Below are 23,059 nucleotides of genomic sequence, written 5' to 3'. Positions count from 1 at the left end.
CATTGCTCTCTGCAGCTCCCTGAGAGGAGGCTGCAGGCAGGTGGGGGTTGGGCTCTGCTCCCTAGCATCAGGTGATGGAAGGAGAGGAAATGTCCTGAAACTGTGCCAGGGGAGGGTTAGGTTGGAGAGGAGGAAAAATGTCTTTGGTGGCAGTGTTCAGGGACTGGCAGAGGATGCCCAGGGTGGTGGTGGAGTGCCCATGCCCAGAGGTGTTGCAGAAAGCTGTGGCCATGGTTTAATGGTGGTGTTGGGTTGCTGTTGCACTGGATGAGCTTAGAGAGCTTTTCCAGCCCAAACAACCCTGTGATTCCATGTCCCTTCAATGAACCTCTATGCAGACACCTACAGAAGAGCTCTTCAGAATACCACTTTGGACTTACAGGAAAAAAAGAAGCACCTCAAACAAACCAAGGAGGACTTCACCAGAACCTGCTATGCACTGGGTAGTGTTCAAGCTGGCATCACACCAGCAGCAACAAACCCAAGACCTTGAAAATGAACAAGATCAGGACAAATCCCTCTGCTGCACTCTCCACCAATGCCAGCAGGACCCAGCAGTTTTTCCTCTTTCTGTGGAAGCCACCTGTGAAAGAACAGCACTACCTAAGAGAGGAACCTGGCTTCCAACACTTCCAGGCTTGAGCCCTCCACAGCCTCCCTGGCCAACCTGTTCCAGTGCCTCACCACCCTCACGGGCAAGAATTGCTTCCTAATGGCCAATACAGATCCAGCTTCTTCCAGTTCAAAGCCATCACCTCTCACACTGTCACTCCATGCCTTGTCAAAAGCCCCTCCCCAGCTCTCCTGAAGCTCCCTTTAGGTACTGGAAGGCTGCTATGAGGTCTTCCTGGAGCCTTCTCTTCTCCAGGCTCAACAGCCCCAACTCTCTCAGCCTGTCCCTACAGGGGAGGTTCTGCAGCCCTCAGACCTTCTTGGTGGCCTCCTCTGGACCCACTCTAACAGCCCCATGTCCAGATGGCTCCAGATGCTGCAATGCTTTCATAACAAGGAGATGAGAATGTACAAATAGAGAGAAGTTGTGTCTAAGCAGAAGAAATCACAGGAGGAAGTGCAAATATACCCATGGCTTTACTGAGGTCTCTCTGTTGTGCCAGGTAGGGCAATAATGTCCCTGCTCCCTTTGTGGAAACATGTGCAAAGTCATCTTCTGTGCTTGGACCACAATCAATCAGTGCTCTGCTTTCTTCTTGTTGTCCTTCCTTAGCTTCTTGTTCTTTCCTGCTTGCTTAGATGATTCTTCCTGAAACAAAAAAGCCTTTCAGAATGCAAACAGCATTCTTCTGCCCTGGCAGCACTCTCACAAGGTCATGCAGCAGGACTGGTTTGCTGTGCAGGAGATGATTGGCATTTAGAAAGGTTTGGAGCTGTCTGGTATTTATCCATTCTTTCCCAGGAAGCTAAAAGCCTACAGAACTTGGGACTTACTCTGAGCCATGAAATTTCCTGGCAGCCAGGGAGTCTTTTCTTCTGGCCTCAGCTAACAGTGACAGTATCACAGAATCACAGAATCACTTCTATTGGAAAAGCCTTTTAAGCTCATCCAGTCCAACCATTCTCTGACTCTGCCAAGGCTGGGGCTAACCCACGGCCCTCAGCACCACAGCTCTGCCTCCATGAAACACTACCAGGGATGGGGATTCAACCACCTCCCTGGACAGCCTGTGCCAGGCTTTGAGAACCCTTCCAAGGAAGAAGTTTCTTCCAATGTCCAACCTAAACCTCCCCTGATATAATTTGAGGCCATTTCCTCTCATCATATCATTTGTTACTTGAGAGATGACACCAAAACTCACCTGGCTCCAGTGTCCTGGAGCCTCAACTACCCAGCTGTAAACAGCCAGAAAGTCTCCCCTCAGCCTCCTCTTCTCCACACTAAACATCCCCAGCTCCCTCAGCTGCTCCTCCCCAGCCCTGTTCTCCAGACCCTTCCCCAGATTTGTTGCCCTTCTCTGGACCTGCTCCAGCCCCTCAATGTCCTTCTTGCAGTGAGGCCCCAACACTGAACCCAGCACTCAAGCTGTGGCCTCACCAGCACCCAGTATGGGAACACAATCCCTGCCCTGCTCCTGCTGGCCACACCATTGCTGATCCAGGCCAGGCTGCTGGTGCCCTTCTTGGCCACCTGGCTCATCCTCAGCTGCTTCCAACCAGCACCCCCAGGTCTTCTTCTGCTGAGCAGTTTCCAGCCTGGAGCACTCATGGGGTTGTGACCCAAGCTCAGGACCCAGTACTTGGCCTTGTTGAATGTCTTCCCACTTCCTGAATCTCTTCCCACTTCTTGAATCTCTTCCCATTGCCCTCAGCCTACAGATCCAACCTGTCCAAGTCCCTCTGCAGAGCCTTCTTACCCTCCAGCAGATCCACACTCCCTCCCTGCTTGGTGTCATCTGCAAACTGAATGAGTGTGCCTTGACCCCCTCATCCAGATCATTAACACAGTTAAGAAAGAGAATTGGCCCTGGGCTCTTGTAAGCCCTGAGGAACGCCACTTGTGACTGGCTGCCATCTGGATTTAACTCCATTCCCTACAACTCTTTGGGTCCAGCCATCAGGCAGTTCTTAATCCAGTGAAGCATTCACCCATCCAAGCCAGGAGCAGGCAGTTTCTCCAGCAGGATGCTGTGGGACACAGTGCCAAGGGCAGACACATCCACAGTCCCTCCTACATCCACGACGTCGGTCACCTTGTCACAGAAGATCAGATTGGTTAAGCAGGACCTGCCCTTCATGATCCCTTGCTGGCTGTGCCTGATGAATTTACACAAGCTGGCAGAGAGAGGCCTTCACTCCAAGCAGCAGAAACTCACCACTGGAGGCACATAGCTGTGTTCCACAAGGACATTCCTGGCACAGTTGTTTATGTGTTTGAAGCGGTCGGGTCCCAGGAGGATGCCCCCGTACCAGCGAGACACCACAACCAGCACGTTGTGGACGTTCAAGATCTGTGTAGAGACAGAGAAAGAGAAGCTGCTCTTATCAAACTGAACTGCTTCTACTGCTGACAGCAACTCTGAACACACAGCAAGTCACAGTATCACAGCATCACAGTATCATCAGGGTTGGAAGAGACCTCAGAGATCATCAAGTCCAACCCTTTAGCACAGAGCTCAAGGCCAGACCATGGCACCAAGTGCCACGTCCAGTCCTGCCTTGAACAGCTCCAGGGACGGCGACTCCACCACCTCCCCGGGCAGCCCATTCCAGTGTCCAATGACTCTCTCAGGGAAGAACTTTCTCCTCACCTCCAGCCTAAATCTCCCCTGGCACAGCCTGAGGCTGTGTCCTCTTGTTCTGGTGCTGGCCACCTGAGAGAAGAGAGCAACCTCCTCCTGGCCACAACCTCCCCTCAGGTAGTTGTAGACAGCAATAAGGTCTGCCCTGAGCCTCCTCTTCTCCAGGCTAACCAATCCCAGCTCCCTCAGCCTCTCCTCGTAGGGCTGTGCTCAAGGCCTCTCCCCAGCCTCGTTGCCCTTCTCTGGACATGCTCAAGCATCTCAATGTCCCTCCTAAACTGGGGGGCCCAGAACTGAACACAATACTCAAGGTGAGGTCTAACCAGTGCAGAGTACAGGGGCAGAATGACCTCCCTGCTCCTGCTGGCCACACCATTCCTGATGCAGGCCAGGATGCCACTGGCTCTCTTGGCCACCTGGGCACACTGCTGGCTCATGTTCAGGTGGGTATCAATCAGCACCCCCAGATCCCTCTCTGTCTGGCTGCTCTCAGCCACTCCGACCCCAGCCTGTATCTCTGCATGGGGTTGCTGTGGCCAAAGTGCAGCACCCTGCACTTGGAGCTATTGAACCCCATCCCATTGGACTCTGCCCATCTGTGCAGGCGGTCAAGGTCCTGCTGCAGAGCCCTTCTGCCCTCCAACTCAGCCACATCTGCCCCCAGCTTGGTGTCATCTGCACACTTGCTGATGACTGACTCCATGCACTCTCTTGTACTGGCAAGAAGCTACAGCCAGCTCTGTGCCACACAAGCCTTACCAGAGGGAACAAATAGTGACAGGGTAACAGTTGTGGCTAAGTTTCTCTCTCCAAGCTCCTTCCCAAAGGTCAAATTAAAGTAAAATGAGTCAATGTAGCCCTCAAAGAGGGCACAAAGCCATCCAACGTGCACTACAGCTGCTCATCCCTGACTCAAAAGCCTCAGGCATTGCTTAAAAGGCAAATGACTGAGTTACCTTTATTAGTCTCTGATAGGATGAGTGAGAAGAACTGTGGCCAGGCAGAGCAGGGCCATGAGGCCTGCAGCACCTCTGCTATAAGGACAGGCTGAGAGAGTTGGGGCTGTGCAGCCTGGAGAGGAGAAGGCTCTGAGGAGGACTCATTGTGGCCTTCCAGTATCTGCAGAGAGCTATGAGAAAGCTGGGGAGGGACTTTTTAGGGTGTCAGGTAGTGACAGGTCTGGGGAGAATGGATATAAGCTAGAGGAGGGCAGACTGAGATTGGATGTTAGGAAGATCTTTCCTGCTGGGGTGGTGAGACACTGGCAGAGGTTGCCCAGGATGGTGGAAGCCTCATCCCTGGAGGTCTCTAAGGCCAGGCTGGATGTGGCTCTGAGCAACCTGCTCTAGTGTGAGGTGTCCTTGCCCATGGCAGGACATTGAAGATGGATGATCCTTGAGCTCCTGCCCAACCCTGACAGTTCTGTGATTCTAGGATTGTCTCCCTTCAATTTTGGAAGTGTAGGGGGCTGAGGCCAGTGACAGCCAGGACACAGGCTGAATTATTTAGGCTGTAAAAGACCTTTAAGATCAGAGTCCAACCATTAACCCAACACTGCCAAGGGTGGTGCTAAACCACATCCCTCAGCACCACACCTACAAACCTTTTAAACACCTCCACAGATGATGATTCAACAACCTCCCTGGGCAGCCTGTTCTGGGCCTTGATGACCCTTTCAGGGAGGGAAACTGCAAGTGACAGGACAAGAGGAAACAGCCTCACACCACACAGGAAGCAAAATTCATTATCTTTTAGACTGTGCAACCTACTACTGCCCTAGTAACAGGTGACAGGATGACAGGAAATGGGCTTGAGTTGTATTAGAGGAGGTTTAGGTTGAGGTTTAGGTTGGACATTGGAAGAAAGCCATTTAGCTGCACAGGTCTGGCACTATCACAGAATCATAGAGTCAACCAGGTTGGAAGAGACCTCCAGGCTCATCCAGCCCAACCTATCCCTCAGCCCTATCCCAGCCAACCAGACCATGGCACTAAGTGCCTCATCCAGCCTTTTCTTGAACACCTCCAGGGACAGTGACCCCACCACCTCCCTGGGCAGCCCATTCCAATGCCAATCACTCTCTCTGACAACAACTTCCTCCTCACATCCAGCCTAGACTTGCCCTGGCACATCTTGAGCCTCTGTCCCCTTCTTCTGTTGCTGGCTGCCTGGCAGCAGAGCCCAACCCCACCTGGCTACAGCCTCCCTGCAGGCAGCTGCAGACAGCAATGAGCTCTGCCCTGAGCCTCCTCTGCTGCAGGCTGCACCCCCCCAGCTCCCTCAGCCTCTCCTCACAGGGCTGTGCTCCAGGCCCCTCCCCAGCCTTGCTGCCCTTCTCCAAACACCTTCCAGCACCTCAGCATCTCTCTTGAATTCAGGAGCCCAGAACTGGACACAGCACTGCAGGTGTGGCCTGAGCAGTGCTGAGCACAGGGGCACAAGAACCTCCCTTGTCCTGCTGCCCACACTGCTCCTGAGCCAGCCCAGGATGCCATTGGCTCTCTTGGCCACCTGGGCACTGCTGCCTCAGCTTCAGCTCCTCTCTACCAGCACCTCCAGGTCCATTTCCTCCTGGCTGCTCTCAGCCACTCTGTTCCCAGCCTGTAGTGATACTTGGGGTTGTTGTGGCCAAAGTGCAGAACCCTGCACTTGGCCTTGTTCAATCTCATCCCATTGGCCTCTGCCCACCCATCCAGCCTGGCCAAGTCCCTCTGCAGGGCTCTGCTACCCTCCAACAGCTCCACAGCTGCTCCTAGCTTGGTGTCATCTGCAAACTTACTGATGCTGGACTCAATCCCCTCGTCCAGGTCATCAATAAAGATACTGAACAGGACTGGGCCCAGCACTGATCCCTGGGGAACACCACCAGTGACAGCTGCCAACTGGATGTGGCACCATTCACCACCACTCTCTGGGCCCTGCCATCCAGCCAGTTCCTGACCCAGCACAGAGTGAATCTGTCCAAACCATGAGCTGCCAGCTTGGCTAGGAGCTTCTTGTGGCAGACAGTGTCAAAGGCTTTGCTGAAGTCCAAGTATCAAGTATTAGCTTTTGAACACCAGCTGTAACTCTTTAAAACACACAGAGTGAAGTCACTGTCCACAGAAGCCCTGAAGATCAGAGCTGGAGAATGGTTGGACTCTATGATCTTCAAGGTCTTTCCCAGCCCAGAAGCATTCTATGGCTCTATGAATCCTCCTCTCTCTTTAGTGCTCTCCCAGCAGTGCCTTTTGCATATCAGGCAGTTCTGATACAACTCACACAGCACAGAGCTGGCTGATGCCAGAGGAAGGCTTCTATGCGAGGCAGAAAGTGTGGCCACTGTGGCTGTCCCTGCTGAGGGCAGCAGCCTCTCCTGCTCAGTCACACAGTGGCTTCTGGTAGGGAGACAGCTGGAGGGAGAGGGAAAAGAAATCTCCTTCGAGAGGCAAGACAAAAAGCATCCAACTGCCCCGGGGCAGGGTCAGGTTGGACGTCAGAAGGAAAGTCTCCCTTGGAAGGGCTCTCAAAGCCTGGCACAGACTGCCCAGGGAGGTGGCTGAGTGCCCACCCCTGGAGGTGTTTCAAAGGGGCAGAGATGTGCTGCTGAGGGCCATGGTTTAGCCTCAACCTTGGTAGTGTTGGGCTGCATGAGCCTAAAGGGCTCTGATTCCACCACCTCTGGAACACTGCTTGCTCCTCTGATCCTAACATGGCAAATTCCAACTCACTGCAAGCATGCACCAGGCTGTGTTTCTCTTTCCCCTTTGAGGAAGCAACCATCTACCTGGCTACAGGCAGAGCAAGAACTGAAATAATCCTTCACAGGGCAGTTCCCATGGGAGTGAGCTTTAAAATCACTGCTCAAGACTTCCAGAAGCCAAGGATGAATTTCTGGCACCTGCATAAGGTGAAGAAGACGTCCACCTGCTGCTGTCTCCCCATCATCTTCACAGTCCTGTAAGAATGTCTGCTTATCTTCACAGAATATTCTTGAGAGAGAAAAAGTAACAAGAGGAGAACATAAAATGGCACCCAGTGAACTCTTTGCCTGGGTGAATGCAGCCTCAGACACCTTTCAAGGCATCTGTTAGCAGTGCTGCTTCTATTAAAGACATTTCCATGACAACAGGATGTGGTTTAGGGTGAACCACAGACACACACTCATCTATACAGCAGAACGAGTTTGGAGAAGTTTTTACACAGATTTTAGCTGCTGAGGATGATGTGACAGAGATATCAGCAGCATCAAGTCTCCAATCAGAACAATCCACAGGTTTTTAGCCTAATAAGTACACCTAACTGAGGCCAGGGGGATGAGGTTTAACAAAGCCAACTGCTGGCTCCTGCACTTGGGTCGTAACAACCCCAGGCATGGGGCAGAGTGCTGGAAACTGCCCAGCAGAGAAAGACCTGGGGGTGTTGGTTGACAAACAGCTGAAGATGAGACAGGGTGTGCCCAGGTGGCCAAGAAGCCACCAGCATCCTGGCCTGGATCAGCAATGGTGTGGCCAGCAGGAGCAGGGCAGGGATTGTCCTTCTCTACTCAGCACTGTTGGGGCCACAGCTTGAGTACTGTTTTGGGTCCCTCAGTCCAAGAAGGACATTGAGGAGCTGGAGCAGGGCCAGAGAAGGGCAATGAAGCTGGGAAAGGGTCTAGAGAACAGGACTGGGGAGGAGCAGCTGAGGGAGCTGGGGGGGTTAGTGTGGAGCAGAGGAGGCTGAGGGCAGAGCTCATTGCTCTCTGCAGCTGCCTGAGAGGAGGCTGCAGGCAGGTGGGGGTTGAGCTCTGCCTCCTAGGCTCAGGTGATGGAAGGAGAGGAAATGTCCTGAAATTGTGCCAGGGGAGGGTTAGGTTGGAGAGGTGGAAAATCTTGGTGCCAGAGTGTTCAGGATTGGCAGAGGCTGCCCAGGGAGATGGTGGAGTCACCAGCCTTGGAGATGTTCAAGAAACCTCTGGCCATGGCACCTGGGGACATGTTTTAATGGCCAAGGCAGTGCTGAACTGATCACTGGACCTGATGATCTCGGAGGTCTTTTCCAACCAAAGCAATTCTATGATGTCAGGAATGGGTTCAGCTTGACCACAGATAAAACATGATCAATAATTAGTTAGGTTTCTGCTGCAGCAGCAGTGTGGAACCAGTACTGAGCCCTGCCTTGAGATCCTCCATGCCAGCTCCTTCCTCAGGGAGCACTCCAGGACAATTTGGGGCTCCTGTTCCACATGGAGGACATCTGCTCTGCTCTAACTTCCCAGAGGTAATCCTCAGGGGCCTGTTTGCTACCAACTGATTTCATAACCTCTGAAATTACTTAAGAACAATGTGACAATGACAAAGAGGGTTCTGGGAGTAGATGACAAAGAGGTAAGTATGTTTCTGCTAGCTTTTTGCAGAGTATGTAGATTGCCTGAATGAAAGGAAGATCCTGGAATCTGACTTTGGATTGGAAGGGACCTTAAAGATCATCCAGTTCCAAACCCATGCCATGGGGGCTGAACAGCTCAGCCTGTTCCCATCAGGGAGGTTCCCCATCTCTCTGATCATCTCCTTGGCCTCTTCTGGACCTCCTTCAACAGTTCCATGCCCTTCTTGTTCTGGGGGCACCAGAACTGGACAAAATGCTTCAGGCAGGGTCTCACCAGAGCAGAAAAACATACATTCACTATTTATCTCTCACCTGTAGGCATAGATGTTGTGGGTAGCACTTGCAATTTTCTTGTTCTCATACAGTTTTTCAAGAACTCTCTTTACCTTTAAAAAACACAACCAAAAAAGCCAACAAAACAGACAGAACTAAGCCTCCTTTTATAATGAGGGTTTCATAAGTATCATCTCAGTGTCACTCCTAAACAAACACCATACACAGGTTGCCCAGGGAGGTTGTGGAGCACAGAAGCACCTCCTCCAGGCCCAACAGTCCAAACTGTCTCAGCCTGTCCCCACATGGGAGCTTCTCCAGCCCTCTGATCATGTCTGTGGCCTCCCCTGGACCCTGCAATTTCCTTCTTGTGCTGGAGGACCCAGAGCTGAAGGCAGTGCTGCAGGTGAGGTCTGAGCAGAGCAGAGCACAGGGGCAGAATCCCCTCCCTGTGCTGCTGCTCTCCCTGCTTTGGCTGCAGCCAGCACACAGCTGGCTCTGGGCTGCCAGTGACACCTCCAAGGCCTCTCAGACAGTACTATCACAGGGAGATGCAAAGCCAGACAGACATATTTGGCTAATCTCAAGTAGTACATTGTGAAGCTTCAAATACAGACCAAAAGAGCAGAACTGATCTCTACTCACCTGTCTGGGTGTCACCACAGGAGCCAGATGTGCCTGGAAAGTGCTCCTCCGATCTGTGATGGGGTCTCCATGATGGATGGGTGGCAGCTCCTCATCCCCTGATCACACACAAGGAATGGCTTGCTTGGAAGGGTGCTGAAACAATGGACATGGCTACAGACTTGGACAGGCTGAGGCTTGGGCAGGAAGAAATGGAATGAAGTTCAACAAGGGCAAGTGTAGAGTCTGGAACGTGGGAAAGAACAAGCCCAGGGAGCAGGATGGGTTGGGGAATGATCTGTTGGAAGGCAGTGAAGGGGAAAAGGATCTGGGGTGGATGGGTGGGTGAGCCTGAGCCAGCAATGTGCTCTGGTGGCCAGGAGGGGCAATGCCATTCTGGGCTGGATTAGAAGGGCTGTGCTTAGTAGGTCGAGAGAGGTTCTCCTGTCCTTCTGCTCTGCCCTGGTGAGGTCACATCTGGAGTACTGTGTCCAGTTCTGGGCTCCCCAGTTCAAGAGGGACACAGAACTGCTGGAGAGAGTCCAGCACAGAGCCACAAAGAAGGGAATGGAACATCTCTGTTATCAGGAGAGCCTGAGGGAGCTGGGACTGAGAGCTTGGAGGAGACTGAGAAGTGACATCATCAATGGTCATCAATATGCAGAGGTGAGTGGCAGGAGGCTGGGGCCAGGCTCTGCTGGGTGATGCCCACTGGCAGCACAAGAGGCAGTGGTGGAAGCTGAGGCAGAGGAAGTTTCATTTAAACATGAGGAGGAATTTTTCCACTGTGAGGGTGACAGAGCCCTAGAGAAGGCTGCCCAGGGGGGTTGTGGAGTCTCCCTCTCTGGAGATATTCAAGACCTGCCTGGATGTGTTCCTGTGTGATCTGCTCTGGGTGATCCTGCTCTGGCTGGAGGATTGGACTGGATGAGCTTTCAAGGTCCCTTCTATCCCCTGACATTCTGTGATGCTGTGATAAGGAAAGAATGTCTGCACTTCAAAGCAGGGATCTGTTCCAGTGAAGCCCACCAGGTGACACACACAACCCCAAAATGTGGAGCTTCCTTTTAACAGGCTGCTAAGAGTCTCTGTTACTATTTTAATGTTAGCAGTTTTACTCTAAAGAGGAGTAGCAAACCAGAGCCTTAAGCCTTCTCTCTACTAAATCATTTCATCAGCACTAACTTGTTTACCTTCATGACTTTCAGGTGCAAGGCAATTTAACATTTGAGTTGGGTCTTCCTGAATGGGCTGATATTCTAGGAGGAAATCATCTCCATCATCTTCATCAGCTTCTTCAGTGGTTTTCTTAATATCTGGTTCTGTTAAGACACAAGCAGGAGAAGTTAGGAGATTTTTTGTGAGGCAAGCCCAAAATTCAATCTCTTTATCTCACCAATCTCTGGCTTTCAGTTCAAGTCATCAAGGCCATCCCCATGCCCTGGTGTGACAGTTTGGATGTTACCTGCCCCCCAACCCTTATGAAATCACCCAGACTAGACTCAGTTAAGAAGAAATGAAGCTTTACATTTGCAGCTTAGCACAAGATACAAGCAGATAGTTACAGCTATAGACAGAAATAGACAAGGTACAGGTAACACAGAAACACAACAGTACTCTCAGAAACCTGAGTCCCCAGGAGGGGCTCCCAACCACCCTTCCACCTTCTACCCACCCCTCTACCTTACCCCAGACTTTGCCTTATGTTCAAGGTGAGTTTGGAGGACCAACCAGGAAGGTTAGAAAGCAGAAGGATTAGTTACACAGACAGCAGGTTAGGGAGAAAAGTGCATGCACCAGCTGCACTCAGAGAGCAACTCTCTTATGTGTGTTTGTGTTCTTGTTATCCATCTCAGCAAGCCTGTGAGTGCAGCAGCCATCAGCACTGGTTCCTTTTCACAGCCTGTAATCTAATTTCTCTCACTAAAATATCCCAGCTAGGCTCAAACAAGCACACCTGGGCTGCATCCAAGGCAGTGAGAAGCAGGACAGGGAGGGGATTCTGCCCCTCTGCTCTGCATGATAGGCATGGATAGAATCACAGAAGCAGTCAGGGTTGGAAGGGACCACAAGGATCATCTAGTTCCAACCCCCCTGCCATGGGCAAGGACACCTCACACAGAGCCACCTGGCCAGCCTGATCAGCAAGGAGCTTCTGGACAATGTCCAAGGGAAGGTCCACAGTCAGTGCAAAAAGAGACTGGCCACTTGAGAGGAACACAGGAACATTGACAGAGTCGGTAGGGATGCCACAAGGAAATCTGAGGCCCTCTTGGAATTAAATCTAGGATTGTTTCAGATGGAAAAGACCTTTGAGACATTATCTAACTCTACAACTTTAACCTTTTAACCTGGAGTGAAATCTTACTTTGCAATTGAGCTCAAAGTGACCTGCCAAAGCTGTGCCTTCCCTGCAATACCTGGGCCTGATGACTGTGCCTTTTCTATCAGGACTTCTCGTATCTTCTCCACCCATAAGTAGAGGATGCTCTCACCAAGGTTCTGCCTGCAAGTGAAAAGTCACTGTGAATGAAGAATCACTTGCAAGGGGCTCCAGGTAATGTACACATTTCAGACATGCACAAGTAGGAGGTTACAGAATCATAAAATGGTTTGGGTCAGGAATGGATCATCCTGTTCCAACTCCCTGCCATGGGACACCTCCCACCAGCCCAGGTTGCTCAAAGCCTCATCCAGCCTCGGCTTGAAGACTTCCAAGGAGGAGGCATCCACAGCCTACCCCAGCAGGATGCTCCAGTGTCTGCCCACCCTCACTGCAAGGAATTACTTCTCAATCTCCAGTCTCAACGTCCCCTCTTTCAGCTCACAGCCATTGCCCTCATGCTATCACTCCAAGTCCTTGTCTAAAGTCCCTCTCTAGCTCTCCTGCAGCCCCTTCAACTACTGGAAGGCTGCTCCACGGTCTCCCTGCAGCCTTCTCTTCTGCAGGCTTGTGATGGTTTGGGAGTTACCTGGCCCCACACACAATGAAATCACCCAGACTAGACTCAGGAGGCTGGAAGTTAAGGAATGAAGCTTTATGCTCCCAGCATAGCACAATATACAAGCAGGAATTTACAATATAGTATAGTTATTTACAGCTATATAGAAGCTAAAAGCAATACAGAAACACAACTGGGCTGGCTCAGGAGCAGTGTGGGCAGCAGGACAAGGGAGGTTCTTCTGCCCCTGTGCTCAGCACTGCTCAGGCCACACCTTGAGTGCTGTGTCCAGTTCTGGGCTCCTCAGTTCAAGAGAGATGTTGAGGTGCTGGAAGGTGTTGAGAGCAGGGCAGCAAGGCTGGGGAGGGGCCTGGAGCACAGCCCTGTGAGGAGAGGCTGAGGGAGCTGGGGGTGTGCAGCCTGCAGCAGAGGAGGCTCAGGGCAGAGCTCATTGCTGTCTGCAGCTGCCTGCAGGGAGGCTGTAGCCAGGTGGGGTTGGGCTCTGCTGCCAGGCAGCCAGCACCAGAAGAAGGGGACACAGCCTGAAGCTGTGCCAGGGCAGGTCTAGGCTGGATGTCAGGAGGAAGTTGTTGTCCGAGAGAGTGATTGGCATTGGAATGGGCTGCCCAGGGAGGTGGTGGAGTGGCTGTGCCTGGAGGTGTTGAAGCCAAGCCTGGCTGGGGCACTTAGTGCCATGGTCTGGTTGACTGGGATAGGGCTGAGGGATAGGTTGGACTGGCTGAGCTTGGAGGTCCCTTCCAACCTGGTTGGTTCTATGGCTCAATCCCCCTCCCAGAAACCAGAGTCCCCAGGAGAGGCTCTCTACCACCCTTCCACCTTCTTTCCACCCCCTTCTCTTATCCCAGTATCTGCCTTACCTGCAAGGTGAGTTAGAAGGATGGGCCAAGGGTGTTGGAAGCAGAACCATTTGTTGGGTTACACAGATCCAAGCAGAAAAGAAACACAAACCTCAAGAGACAGACTCTCTTATCTCTGTGTCCTTGCTTTATCCATCTCAGCAAGCCTATGAGTGCAGCAGACATCACCACTGTTTTCTTTTCACAGCCTATCATCTAATTTTTCTCATTAAAATGTTCCAATTAGCCTCAAACCAGCACAAGGCTGAACAGCCTGAAAAGCTGTACTGAGAGTGGTGAGCTCCTTCAGCCACTCTGTGGTTTTAGGGGATCCTTTCCCTTCATGTTTGGGAAGCAGAGGAGCTCTTGCCTGGGACAGCCCCACTTGTCTGCCCCCTCAAGCAGTCAGTGCACAGACAGCAGAGGTTGATCCCAGTGGGCTGTGGCAGCAGACACAATGCAGCCCCAGATATGTCAGAGTCTGGGTAACAAGCAGTGCTGAAGGGCAAGGAGGGGAGAATTTAGGTCCAGGGTTCCTTAGAATCATAGAATCAGTCAGGGTTGGAAGGGACCACAAGGATCATCTAGACAATAAGATTCTAAGCAGGGTCCTTAGCAGGGGCCCAGTGTGTATTGAGATGCTGGGGAGCAGTGGGATAAACACCTTTTTATGTGCTCAGAGTTAAAAAGCAGACAGAAGTGCTTCACAGCCATGTTGCTTCTCCTCAGTCCTCATGTGGCAGCTGGAAGAAGCTCCTTCCAGCAGCTCAGCTCCAGCAAACCCTATGAACCTCAACAGAGTTAAGGACAATCTCTGTCACAGAATCACAGCATTGCCAGGATTGGAAGGGACCTCCAGGATCATCCAGTTCCAAACCCCTTGCCATGGGCAGGGACACTTCACACTAGAGCAGGTTGCTCAGAGCCTCATCCAGCCTGGCCTTAAAAACTCCCAGGGATGAGGCTTCCATCACCTCTGTGGGCAGCCTGCCCCAGTGTCTCACCACCCTCATGGAGAAGAACTTCTTCCTAATGTGTCATCTAAATCTACCCTACTCTAGCTTGGTCACAGAATCATAGAATCAACCAGACTGGAAGAGACCTCCAACATCATCCAGTCCAACCTATCCCCCAGCCCTAGCCAATCAACCAGACCATGGCACAAAGTGCCTCATCCAGTCCTGTCCCTTGGTCTTGTCCCTCTGGGGGACAAGATGCCATAGAACTTTCCACTGCAAATTCCTGTGCATTCCTGACATTTCAAATCCCTTTTTATTTCCTAAAACCATCTATGGCTTCCTTAGGTAAGAAACCAAATTCATCATCACCAAAGCCATTAGACAAAATCCCTCAGACAAGCTAAGTGCTCTCTGCCTTAATTTATGCCATTCAAAGCCATTTCTTGTGCAAGATGCTCAGATTTCAGCATTTGGAGCAGGCCTGTGCTTCCTGGTGACATGTTCTCATTTCATTTAGTTTATGTTATCTTTGGGACCAGGAAAAAAATTAAACACACCACACAAAATCTCTCCATTTACTACCCCAATCTCCCAGCAATTCAAGCCTGTTGTAATTGGAGCAGTTCTAAGTGTTCTGTTTAGTCTCCTGCATCCATTATGCATTATGGTTAGCTGCACACTGTGGTAATTAACAGTCCACAACGTTGCAGATCCTAATTAATAGATTCTAGGTGTGCTTAGTTTAGTTTAAAACATATTTATCCCTCAGCTACCTTTTGAGAATAAACTGGTTTGCTCTTTATGCTCCAAAACAGACACAAATGCTTCCACATCCTGCAAATGCAGAACACCTGCAGCAACCTCACACTTCAAGCAAGCTCAGGGATTCTGGATGTCCTCTTCTATATCTTTACTGATGATCTGGACCAGGGGATTCAGTCCAGCATCAGTAAGTTTGCAGATGACACCAAGCAAGGAGCAGCTGTGGAGCTGTTGGAGGGGAGGAGAGCCCTGCAGAGGGACCTGGCCAGGCTGGATGGGTGGGCAGAGGTCAAGAGGATGAGACAGAACAAGGCCAAGTGCAGGGTTCTGCACTTTGGCCACAACAACCCCAAGCAGCACTACAGGCTGGGGCCAGAGTGGCTGAGAGCAGCCAGGCAGAGAGGGAGCTGGGGGTGCTGGCAGAGAGGAGATGAAGTTGAGGCAACAGTGCCCAGGTGGGCAGCAGAGCCAATGGCATCCTGGGCTGGCTCAGGAGCAGTGTGGGCAGCAGGACAGGGGAGGTTCTTGTGCCCCTGTGCTCAGCACTGCTCAGGACACCCCTGGAGTGCTGTGTCCAGTTCTGGGCTCCTCCATTCAAGAGAGATGTTGAGGTGCTGGAGGGTGTTGAGAGAAGGGCAGCAAGGCTGGGGAAGGGCCTGGAGTACAGCCCTGTGAGGAGAGGCTGAGGGAGCTGGGGGGGTGCAGCCTGCAGAAGAGGAGGCTCAGGGCAGAGCTCATTGCTGCCTGCAGCTGCCTGCAGGGAGGCTGTAGCCAGGTGGGGTTGGGCTCTGCTGCCAGGCAAGCAGCAACAGAAGAAGAGGACACAGCCTCAAGCTGTACCAGGGCAGGTTCGGGCTGGATGTTAGGAGGAAGCTGTTGTCAGAGAGAGTGATTGGCATTGGAATGGGCTGCCCAGGGAGGTGGTGGAGTTGCTGTGGCTGGAAGTGTTGAAGCCAAGCCTGGCTGGAGCACTTAGTGCCATGGTCTGGTTGGTTGGGCAGGGCTGGGTGCTAGGTTGGGCTGGATGAGCTTGGAGGTCCCTTCCAGCCTGGTTGATTCTATGATTCTCTGATCCAACACCAAGCATCTGAAGCCCAATCCTAGCCATGCCCTGGGCTGATCCTCAGCAATGTGGGCAGAAAGTGGAGGGAGGGGATTCTGCCTCTCTGCTCTGACCCTACCTGGACTACTCTGTCCACCTCTGGAGCCCCCAACACAAGGACGTGAAACTGGTAGGAGAGGTCTAGAAGAGGGCTATGAAGATAATTCAGGAGCTGGAGCAGCTCTGCTGCGAAGGCAAGCTGAGAAAGTTGGGGTTGTTCAGCCTGGAGAAGGCTCCAGGGAGTCCCTGCTTTAAAGTAACCTTCCAGTATTTGAAGGGGACTCTGGGAGAGGTGGGGAAGGACTTTTCACAAAGACATGTAGTGATAGAAGCAATGGCTTCAAACTGGAAGAAGCTGAATGTAGATTAGATATTAGGAAGAAATTCATCCCCACTGGACCTTGAGCAAGCTGGACTAGTAGGAGGTGTCCCTGCCAATGGCCAGTGGGTTTGAAACCAGGTGAACTTAAAGGTCTCTTCCAATCCAAACCAGTCTGTGGTGTTCTGATATATGAAAGGAACTTGCTGCTTTGTGGCCATTGCTGCAATCCCTTCACAACTGCCAGCTCATGCAGGTACTTCAGAACCACACACAGAGCAGAAACTGCAAAGGCATTGCCTCCATTTACTATCTTCCAGACTAACTTACAGATATATTTCCTCCAAGCTATTTGCTAGTTGCACATAATCTTGTCCTCGAAGCCAAGGGGCACTGGAAGGAAAAAGAAATGCAATGAACACTGTGCCCCTAGGCCACTTCCAACATCCTAACCAACACTCTTTTCGAAATCAGTGAGATCAGCTCCTTGCAGGCTGAACACTGTCAGTCCCTCCCACCAAACATGTGAATGTCTTGGCAGATGTGGCTGGGTTGGAGGGCAGAAGGGCTCTGCAGCAGGACCTTGACCGCCTGCACAGATGGGCAGAGTCCAAGGGGATGGCTTCAATAGCTCCAAGTGCAGGGTGCTGCACTTTGGCCACAACAACCCCATGCAGAGATACAGGCTGGGGTCGGAGTGGCTGAGAGCAGCCAGACAGAGAGGGATCTGGGGGTGCTGATTGATACCCGCCTGAACATGAGCCAGCAGTGTGCCCAGGTGGCCAAGAGAGCCAGTGGCATCCTGGCCTGCATCAGGAATGGTGTGGCCAGCAGGAGCAGGGAGGTCATTCTGCCCCTGGACTCTGCACTGCTCAGACCACACCTTGAGTGCTGTGTTCAGTTCTGGGCCCCCCAGTTTAGGAGGGACATTGAGATGCTTGAGCATGTCCAGAGAAGGGCGACGAGGCTGGGGAGAGGCCTTGAGCACAGCCCTACGAGGAGAGGCTGAGGGAGCTGGGATTGGTTAGCCTGGAGAAGAGGAGGCTCAGGGCAGACCTCATTGCTGTCTGCAACTACCTGAGGGGTGGTTGTGGCCAGGAGGAGGTTGCTCTCTTCTCTCAGGTGGCCAGCACCAGAACAAGAGGACACAGCCTCAGGCTGCACCAGGGGAGATTTAGACTGGAGGTGAGGAGAAAGTTCTTCCCTGAGAGAGTCATTGGACACTGGAATGGGCTGCCCGGGGAGGTGGTGGAGTCGCCGTCCCTGGAGCTGTTCAAGGCAGGACTGGACGTGGCACTTGGTGCCATGGTCTGGCCTTGAGCTCTGTGGTAAAGGGTTGGACTTGATGATTTGTGAGGTCTCTTCCAACCCTGATGATACTGTGATACTGTGATACTGTGATACCCAGTCCTCCTTCAGGCCTTCAAACCTGGGCTGCCTTCTCTTAGCTAAGAAAACTGAACTTATTTCTCATGGTAGGCCACAGTCATCCCAGAGTCACTTTATGTATGGTTACTTTGCCTTTCCAAGTCCTTCAGCACCTCAGTACCTTTTACACTTAGAATGGTCCTGCAGTTCTGTACCTACATTGTCCTGGTCTCCTGTGAACCTCAACACATTGTCTCAGGTTTAGCAGCACTATTTTTATGGCCTTGCTGAGCAAAACTCAGCAGATATGCTGTGTGTCATGTCCTGTAGGTCACTCTCAGGCATCTGTCTTAGGTGTCTCCATGCCAATTAATTCACATGATGGGAGAACAGGGAAGGAAAACAGGAAGATAGCACTGAGTTTTGTTGGGATGGAGCCAAGGCATGTGCCGAGATGAAGAGCATCCCTTATGATCTGAAACGAGGATGCAGAGGAGAGGGTTCCCCCAAGGAAGTGATGAGACATCACTGTCCAACAGGCAGCAGCCACTATATCACCTCCAAAGGACATGGATCTGCTGGAGAGAGTCCAGGTCACAGAAATGATCCAAGGACTATGAAAGCAGGCTGAGAGAGCAGAGATTGTTCAGCCTGGAGAAGGCTTCAGGGACCTTAGTGCAGCCTTCCTGAGAGGGGCTACAGGAGAGATGGAGAGGGACTTTTGACAAAGGCATGGAATGACAGAATCAGAGGTGATGGCTTCAAACTGGAAGAAGCTGGATTTAGGTTAGACACTGGGAAACAATTCTTCCCCATGAGGGTGGTGAGGCATTGGAGCAGGCTGCCCAGAGAAGCTGTGGAGGCTCCAAGAATGGAAATGCTGAAAGCCAGGTTGGCTGGGGCATTCATCAGTTTGGGCTAGTAGGAGGTGTCCCTGCTCATGGCAGGTGGGTTGGAACTGAATGATCTTCCAGGTCCCCTCCAACCCAAACCATTCTATGATTCCAGTCTAACTTATCCTGCCTTGCCACAAAACAACACTGCAATGAGCTGAAGGGAGGGACCCTCCCTATAGCAGCTTATTAACTCAGGAGAAAGAACAGAATATTCTTGCTGGAAACATTCCCCCATGCCTGGTGAACAATCCAACAAGTCCTCTTAACTGAACTACAACTCACACTGTGAACAATTAACAGAGGCACTACAGAAAAGAATCACCAAGCTTTGAAACAAGGCTTCACTTACTTCAGCTGATAAATAGGTGGCTCTGCAGCTGGATATCCTGGTGGCAAAATCACCTGGAAGACATTGAGGATAAAGATTCACCAGATTGCTCCTCTCACTTAGCTGAGCTTTACTGATGGACTCTCGATCTCGAGCACCAGGACTCCTATCAGTGTTACACACAGAGGAAAGAGTTGGTTATGTTGCTGTAGAATGACAAGAAAACCTTAAGGTCTGTATTTAGGTTTCCAATAATGGTAACATGTGAAAATGTAACATGACTTCCAAATATTGTGGGTGAAGAGGAGGCTCAGGGGTGACCTCACTGCTCTCCACAACTACCTGAAGAGAGGCTGCAGCCAGGTGGGGTTGGGCTCTTCTGCCAGGCAACCAGGGACAGAAGAAGGGGACACAGCCTCAAGCTGTGCCAGGGCAGGTTCAGGCTGGATGTTAGGAGGAAGCTGTTGGCAGAGAGAGTGATTGGCATTGGAATGGGCTGCCCAGGGAGGTGTGGAGTCGGTGTCCCTGGAGGTGTTGAAGCCAAGCCTGGATGAGGCACTTAGTGCCATGGTCTGGATGACTGGCTAGGGCTGGGTGCTAGGTTGGGCTGAATGAGCTTGGAGGGCTCTTCATTCTATGAACTGCCATGCACAACAAAGGGCAGAAGACATCTGAAAGGATCTGTATAAATGGTTACTGGACTTTAAGAGGCAGTGCACCTCCATAAGCAAACACATCAGTGTTGCTTCCACTAAGTAACTTCTGTTTCCAGTTCTGCAAACATGAAGCAGTAATTTACTCAGTGAGGTCAATCCAAATTTCATTTTTGCCTCCACACTTTCCACAAAGTAAATCTGCAGGAATCACAGAATCATAGAATGGTTTAGGTGGGAAGGGACCTCAAGGGTCATCCTGTTCCAACCCCCTGCCATAGGCAGGGACACCTCCCACTAGAACAGGAGATTCACTGAGGTGTCCTACACAAAGTCAATGTGAGAAAACTCTTTTAAAGTTGGTCTGGGGAAAATAATATTGAAATTAGTTCCTGTCAGGTGTGGAGATGCAAGTACTGAAAGTATCACAAGCACACTGATATGGAAAAGTCCAGTCCAAGATCTCCTTAATCCATCTGAGTAGACATCACATTCTTATTGAAAAGGATTTTGCCTGTATGAGTCCAACTGTAAACTCTATGACAAGCCCCTGAACACCCCTGTACCTGCAGACAGAGGCTCCATTTTGGCTGATCCAGACAATCCCCAATCTTGATGCAGTAGATTTTTTCATCTTCATCAACCACACACCAATCTTCACCATAAATGGATGAAAGAGCTTCAATTTCATCAATCTAAAACAAAGCATGATGCAAAAAAATAAGCACCTCCCCCCAAACTTGGTGTGCTGGGCACGGTTTTGAGCCTTTGTCTTCAATTTCCTTAGAACCATAGGATCAAGCAGGTTGGAAGAGAGCTCCAAGCTCAGCCAGCCCAACCTAGCACCCAGCCCTGCCCAACCAACCAGACCATGGCACTAAGTGCCCCAGCCAGGCTTGGCTGCAACACCTCCAGCCACGGCCACTCCACCACCTCCCTGGGCAGCCCATTCCAATGCCAATCACTCTCTCTGACAACAACTTCCTCCTCACATCCAGCCTAGACCTGCCCTGGCACAGCTTCAGGCTGTGTCCCCTTCTTCTGTTGCTGGCTGCCTGGCAGCAGAGCCCAACCCCAGCTGGCTACAGCCTCCCTGCAGGCAGCTGCAGACTGCAATGAGCTCTGCCCTGAGCCTCCTCTGCTGCAGGCTGCACACCCCCAGCTCCCTCAGCCTCTCCTCACAGGGCTGTGCTCCAGGCCCCTCCCCAGCCTTGCTGCCCTTCTCCAAACACCTTCCAGCACCTCAACATCTCTCTTGAATTGAGAAGCCCAGAACTGGACACAGCACTCAAGGTGTGGCCTGAGCAGTGTTGAGTACAGAGGAAGAATAACCTCCCTTCTCCTACTGACCACACTGCTCCTGATACAGGCCAGGATGCCACTGGCTCTTTTGGCTACGTGGGCACACTGCTGGCTCATCTTCAGCTTGCTACAGCTTCTTCAGAGATTTGCTGGAGCAGGTCGAGAGAAGGGCAACAAAAGTGGAGAAGGGTCTGGAGAACAGGGCTGGGGAAGAGCAGCTGAAGGAGCTGGGGGCAGACCTCATTGCTCTTTACAACTCCAGGAAAAGAAGGCTGCAGTGAAGTAGGGGTTGGTATCTTCTCCCTAGTATCAGGTGATGGAAGGAAGGACACATCCTGAGATTGTGCCAGGGGAAGGTGAAGTTGGAGATGATGAAAAATGTCTTTGCTACAAGAGTGGTGAGGGATTGGCAGAGCCTGCCCAGGGAGATGGTGGAGTCCCCATGGCTGGAGGTGTCCATGAAACCTGCGGCCATGGCACCCGGGGACATGGTTCAGAGGCCATGGTGGGGGTGGGTTGATGACTGATTCTTTTAGAGGGTCCTTCCCATCATGCCAGTTCTGATTCTATGGTGCCAAGGTTCACTACACAGGCAGGCCAGCAGTGACTCACAGTGGAAGCAACCTGCGCCCAGTTCTTGAGCCTGCTTCTGCGTTGGTATGGACACTACTGGAATGCAGCCACGAGAAGCACAGCCAAGTGGAGCAGCTACAACACAGGGAGGTCATTCTGCCCCTGGACTCTGCACTGGTTAGACCTCACCTTGAGTGCTGTGTTCAGTTCTGGGCCCCCCAGTTTAGGAGGGACATTGAGATGCTTGAGCGTGTCCAGAGAAGGGCAACGAGGCTGGGGAGAGGCCTTGAGCACAGCCCTACGAGGAGAGGCTGAGGGAGCTGGGATTGGTTAGCCTGGAGAAGAGGAGGCTCAGGGCAGACCTTATTGCTGTCTGCAACTACCTGAGGGGTGGTTGTGGCCAGGAGGAGGTTGCTCTCTTCTCTCAGGTGGCCAGCACCAGAACGAGAGGACACAGCCTCAGGCTGTGCCAGGGGAGATTTAGGCTGGAGGTGAGGAGAAAGTTCTTCCCTGAGAGAGTCATTGGACACTGGAATGGGCTGCCCGGGGAGGTGGTGGAGTCGCCGTCCCTGGAGCTGTTCAAGGCAGGACTGGACGTGGCACTTGGTGCCATGGTCTGGCCTTGAGCTCTGTGCTAAAGGGTTGGACTTGATGAGCTGTGAGGTCTCTTCCAACCTTGGGGATACTGTGACACATCCCTGCGGCTCCGGAGCCATCACCGCCGCGCAAGGGCAGCCCCCGCGGGGTCGGTACTCGCTCTGCGTGGCTAACCTGACCCAGCGCACCCCCAGAGGCCGGGAGCCAGCTCCACTCCGCCCTCAGACACCTGCGATGCGCCTGCAGCGCACACCCGCGCTGGGCTGCCGGTGCCCGAACACCGGCCACGGGGACACGCAGCTCCCGACAGCGCCGGGGCTCAGCAGAAGCCACCTCAGACACCGCCTTCCAGGCGGCACTCACACCGCCTGCCCGCGGACAGCCCGGCCCGGCCCGACAGGACGGTGGCGCCCGGGCTGGCACAAGGGCTGCCCCCGGCCCGCTCCCGCCACGGCCGCTCACCTGCTGCTGCGCCGCGGCCGCCTCAGCCACCGCCATGGGGGCCGGAGCGGAGGGGACGTGCAGGGTGCGCATGCGCGGCCGCGGAGAGTGCGCAGTGGCGGCGCTGGTGTGCGGCGCTAACCCTTCCCTTCCTTCCCCTTTCTCCTCTCGCCTGCCTTTTCTCTGCCCTTTTCTCTCTGCCCTTTTCCCTTTCCCCTTTTCCTTTTTCCTTTCTCTTTTTCTTTTTCCTTTTCCTTTCCCCCTTTTCTATTCCCTTTTCCCTTTTCTATTTTCTCTTCCCTTTTCTCTTCCCTTTTCTCTTCTTTTTTTCTCTTCCCTTTCCCCCTTTTCTCTTCCCTTTTCTCTTCCCTTTTCTCTTCCCTTTTCTCTTCCCTTTTCTCTTCCCTTTTCTCTTTTCTTTTCCTTTTTGTCTTTTCCCTGCCCTTTTGCCTTTTCTCTT

The 23,059-nt window shown here is 52.2% G+C and overlaps 1 protein-coding gene across 3 annotated transcripts; it reads right to left on the bottom strand.

The window, feature by feature from the left end:
- Nucleotides 1–1,070: 1,070 nt before the first annotated feature.
- On the bottom strand, nucleotides 1,071–22,726 carry IMPACT (impact RWD domain protein). 3 transcript variants are annotated; one of them, XM_064170442.1, is made up of 11 exons: nucleotides 22,621–22,725; nucleotides 20,253–20,381; nucleotides 19,055–19,107; nucleotides 16,772–16,834; nucleotides 11,921–12,006; nucleotides 10,694–10,822; nucleotides 9,522–9,619; nucleotides 8,916–8,989; nucleotides 7,135–7,225; nucleotides 2,829–2,963; nucleotides 1,071–1,261 (listed from the first exon to the last, which is right to left on the bottom strand). In XM_064170442.1, exons 1-11 carry the CDS (start codon nucleotides 22,690–22,692, stop codon nucleotides 1,190–1,192), a joined length of 1,002 nt encoding a protein of 333 aa, XP_064026512.1. In that variant the 5' UTR covers nucleotides 22,693–22,725; the 3' UTR covers nucleotides 1,071–1,189. The 3 variants fall into 3 exon arrangements, with proteins under 3 accessions (XP_064026512.1, XP_064026513.1, XP_064026514.1); XM_064170443.1 differs by lacking the exon at nucleotides 16,772–16,834; XM_064170444.1 differs by lacking the exons at nucleotides 7,135–7,225; nucleotides 8,916–8,989 and having other exon boundaries at nucleotides 22,621–22,726.
- Between the last annotated feature and the right edge of the window lie 333 nt (nucleotides 22,727–23,059).

The sequence above is a fragment of the Pogoniulus pusillus genome, chromosome 34 (genome assembly GCF_015220805.1).
Source record: "Pogoniulus pusillus isolate bPogPus1 chromosome 34, bPogPus1.pri, whole genome shotgun sequence".
NCBI lineage: Eukaryota > Metazoa > Chordata > Aves > Piciformes > Lybiidae > Pogoniulus > Pogoniulus pusillus.
Note: the sequence above shows the minus strand (reverse complement) of the source record. Positions and strands in the feature narration are given on the sequence as shown.

What these genes read in the sequence shown, in the direction of transcription:
- IMPACT (XM_064170442.1), bottom strand. Translation starts at nt 22,692, where the DNA reads ATGCGCACCCTGCACGTCCCCTCCGCTCCGGCCCCCATGGCGGTGGCT. An exon ending in GGCACAGTCATCAGGCCCAG is followed by an intron (nt 10,823 to 11,920) that starts GTATTGCAGGGA and finishes GTGTCTTAACAG; the next exon opens with AACCAGATATTAAGAAAACC. An exon ending in GTCTTCTTCACCTTATGCAG is followed by an intron (nt 2,964 to 7,134) that starts GTGCCAGAAATT and finishes GTCTCTACACAG; the next exon opens with ATCTTGAACGTCCACAACGT.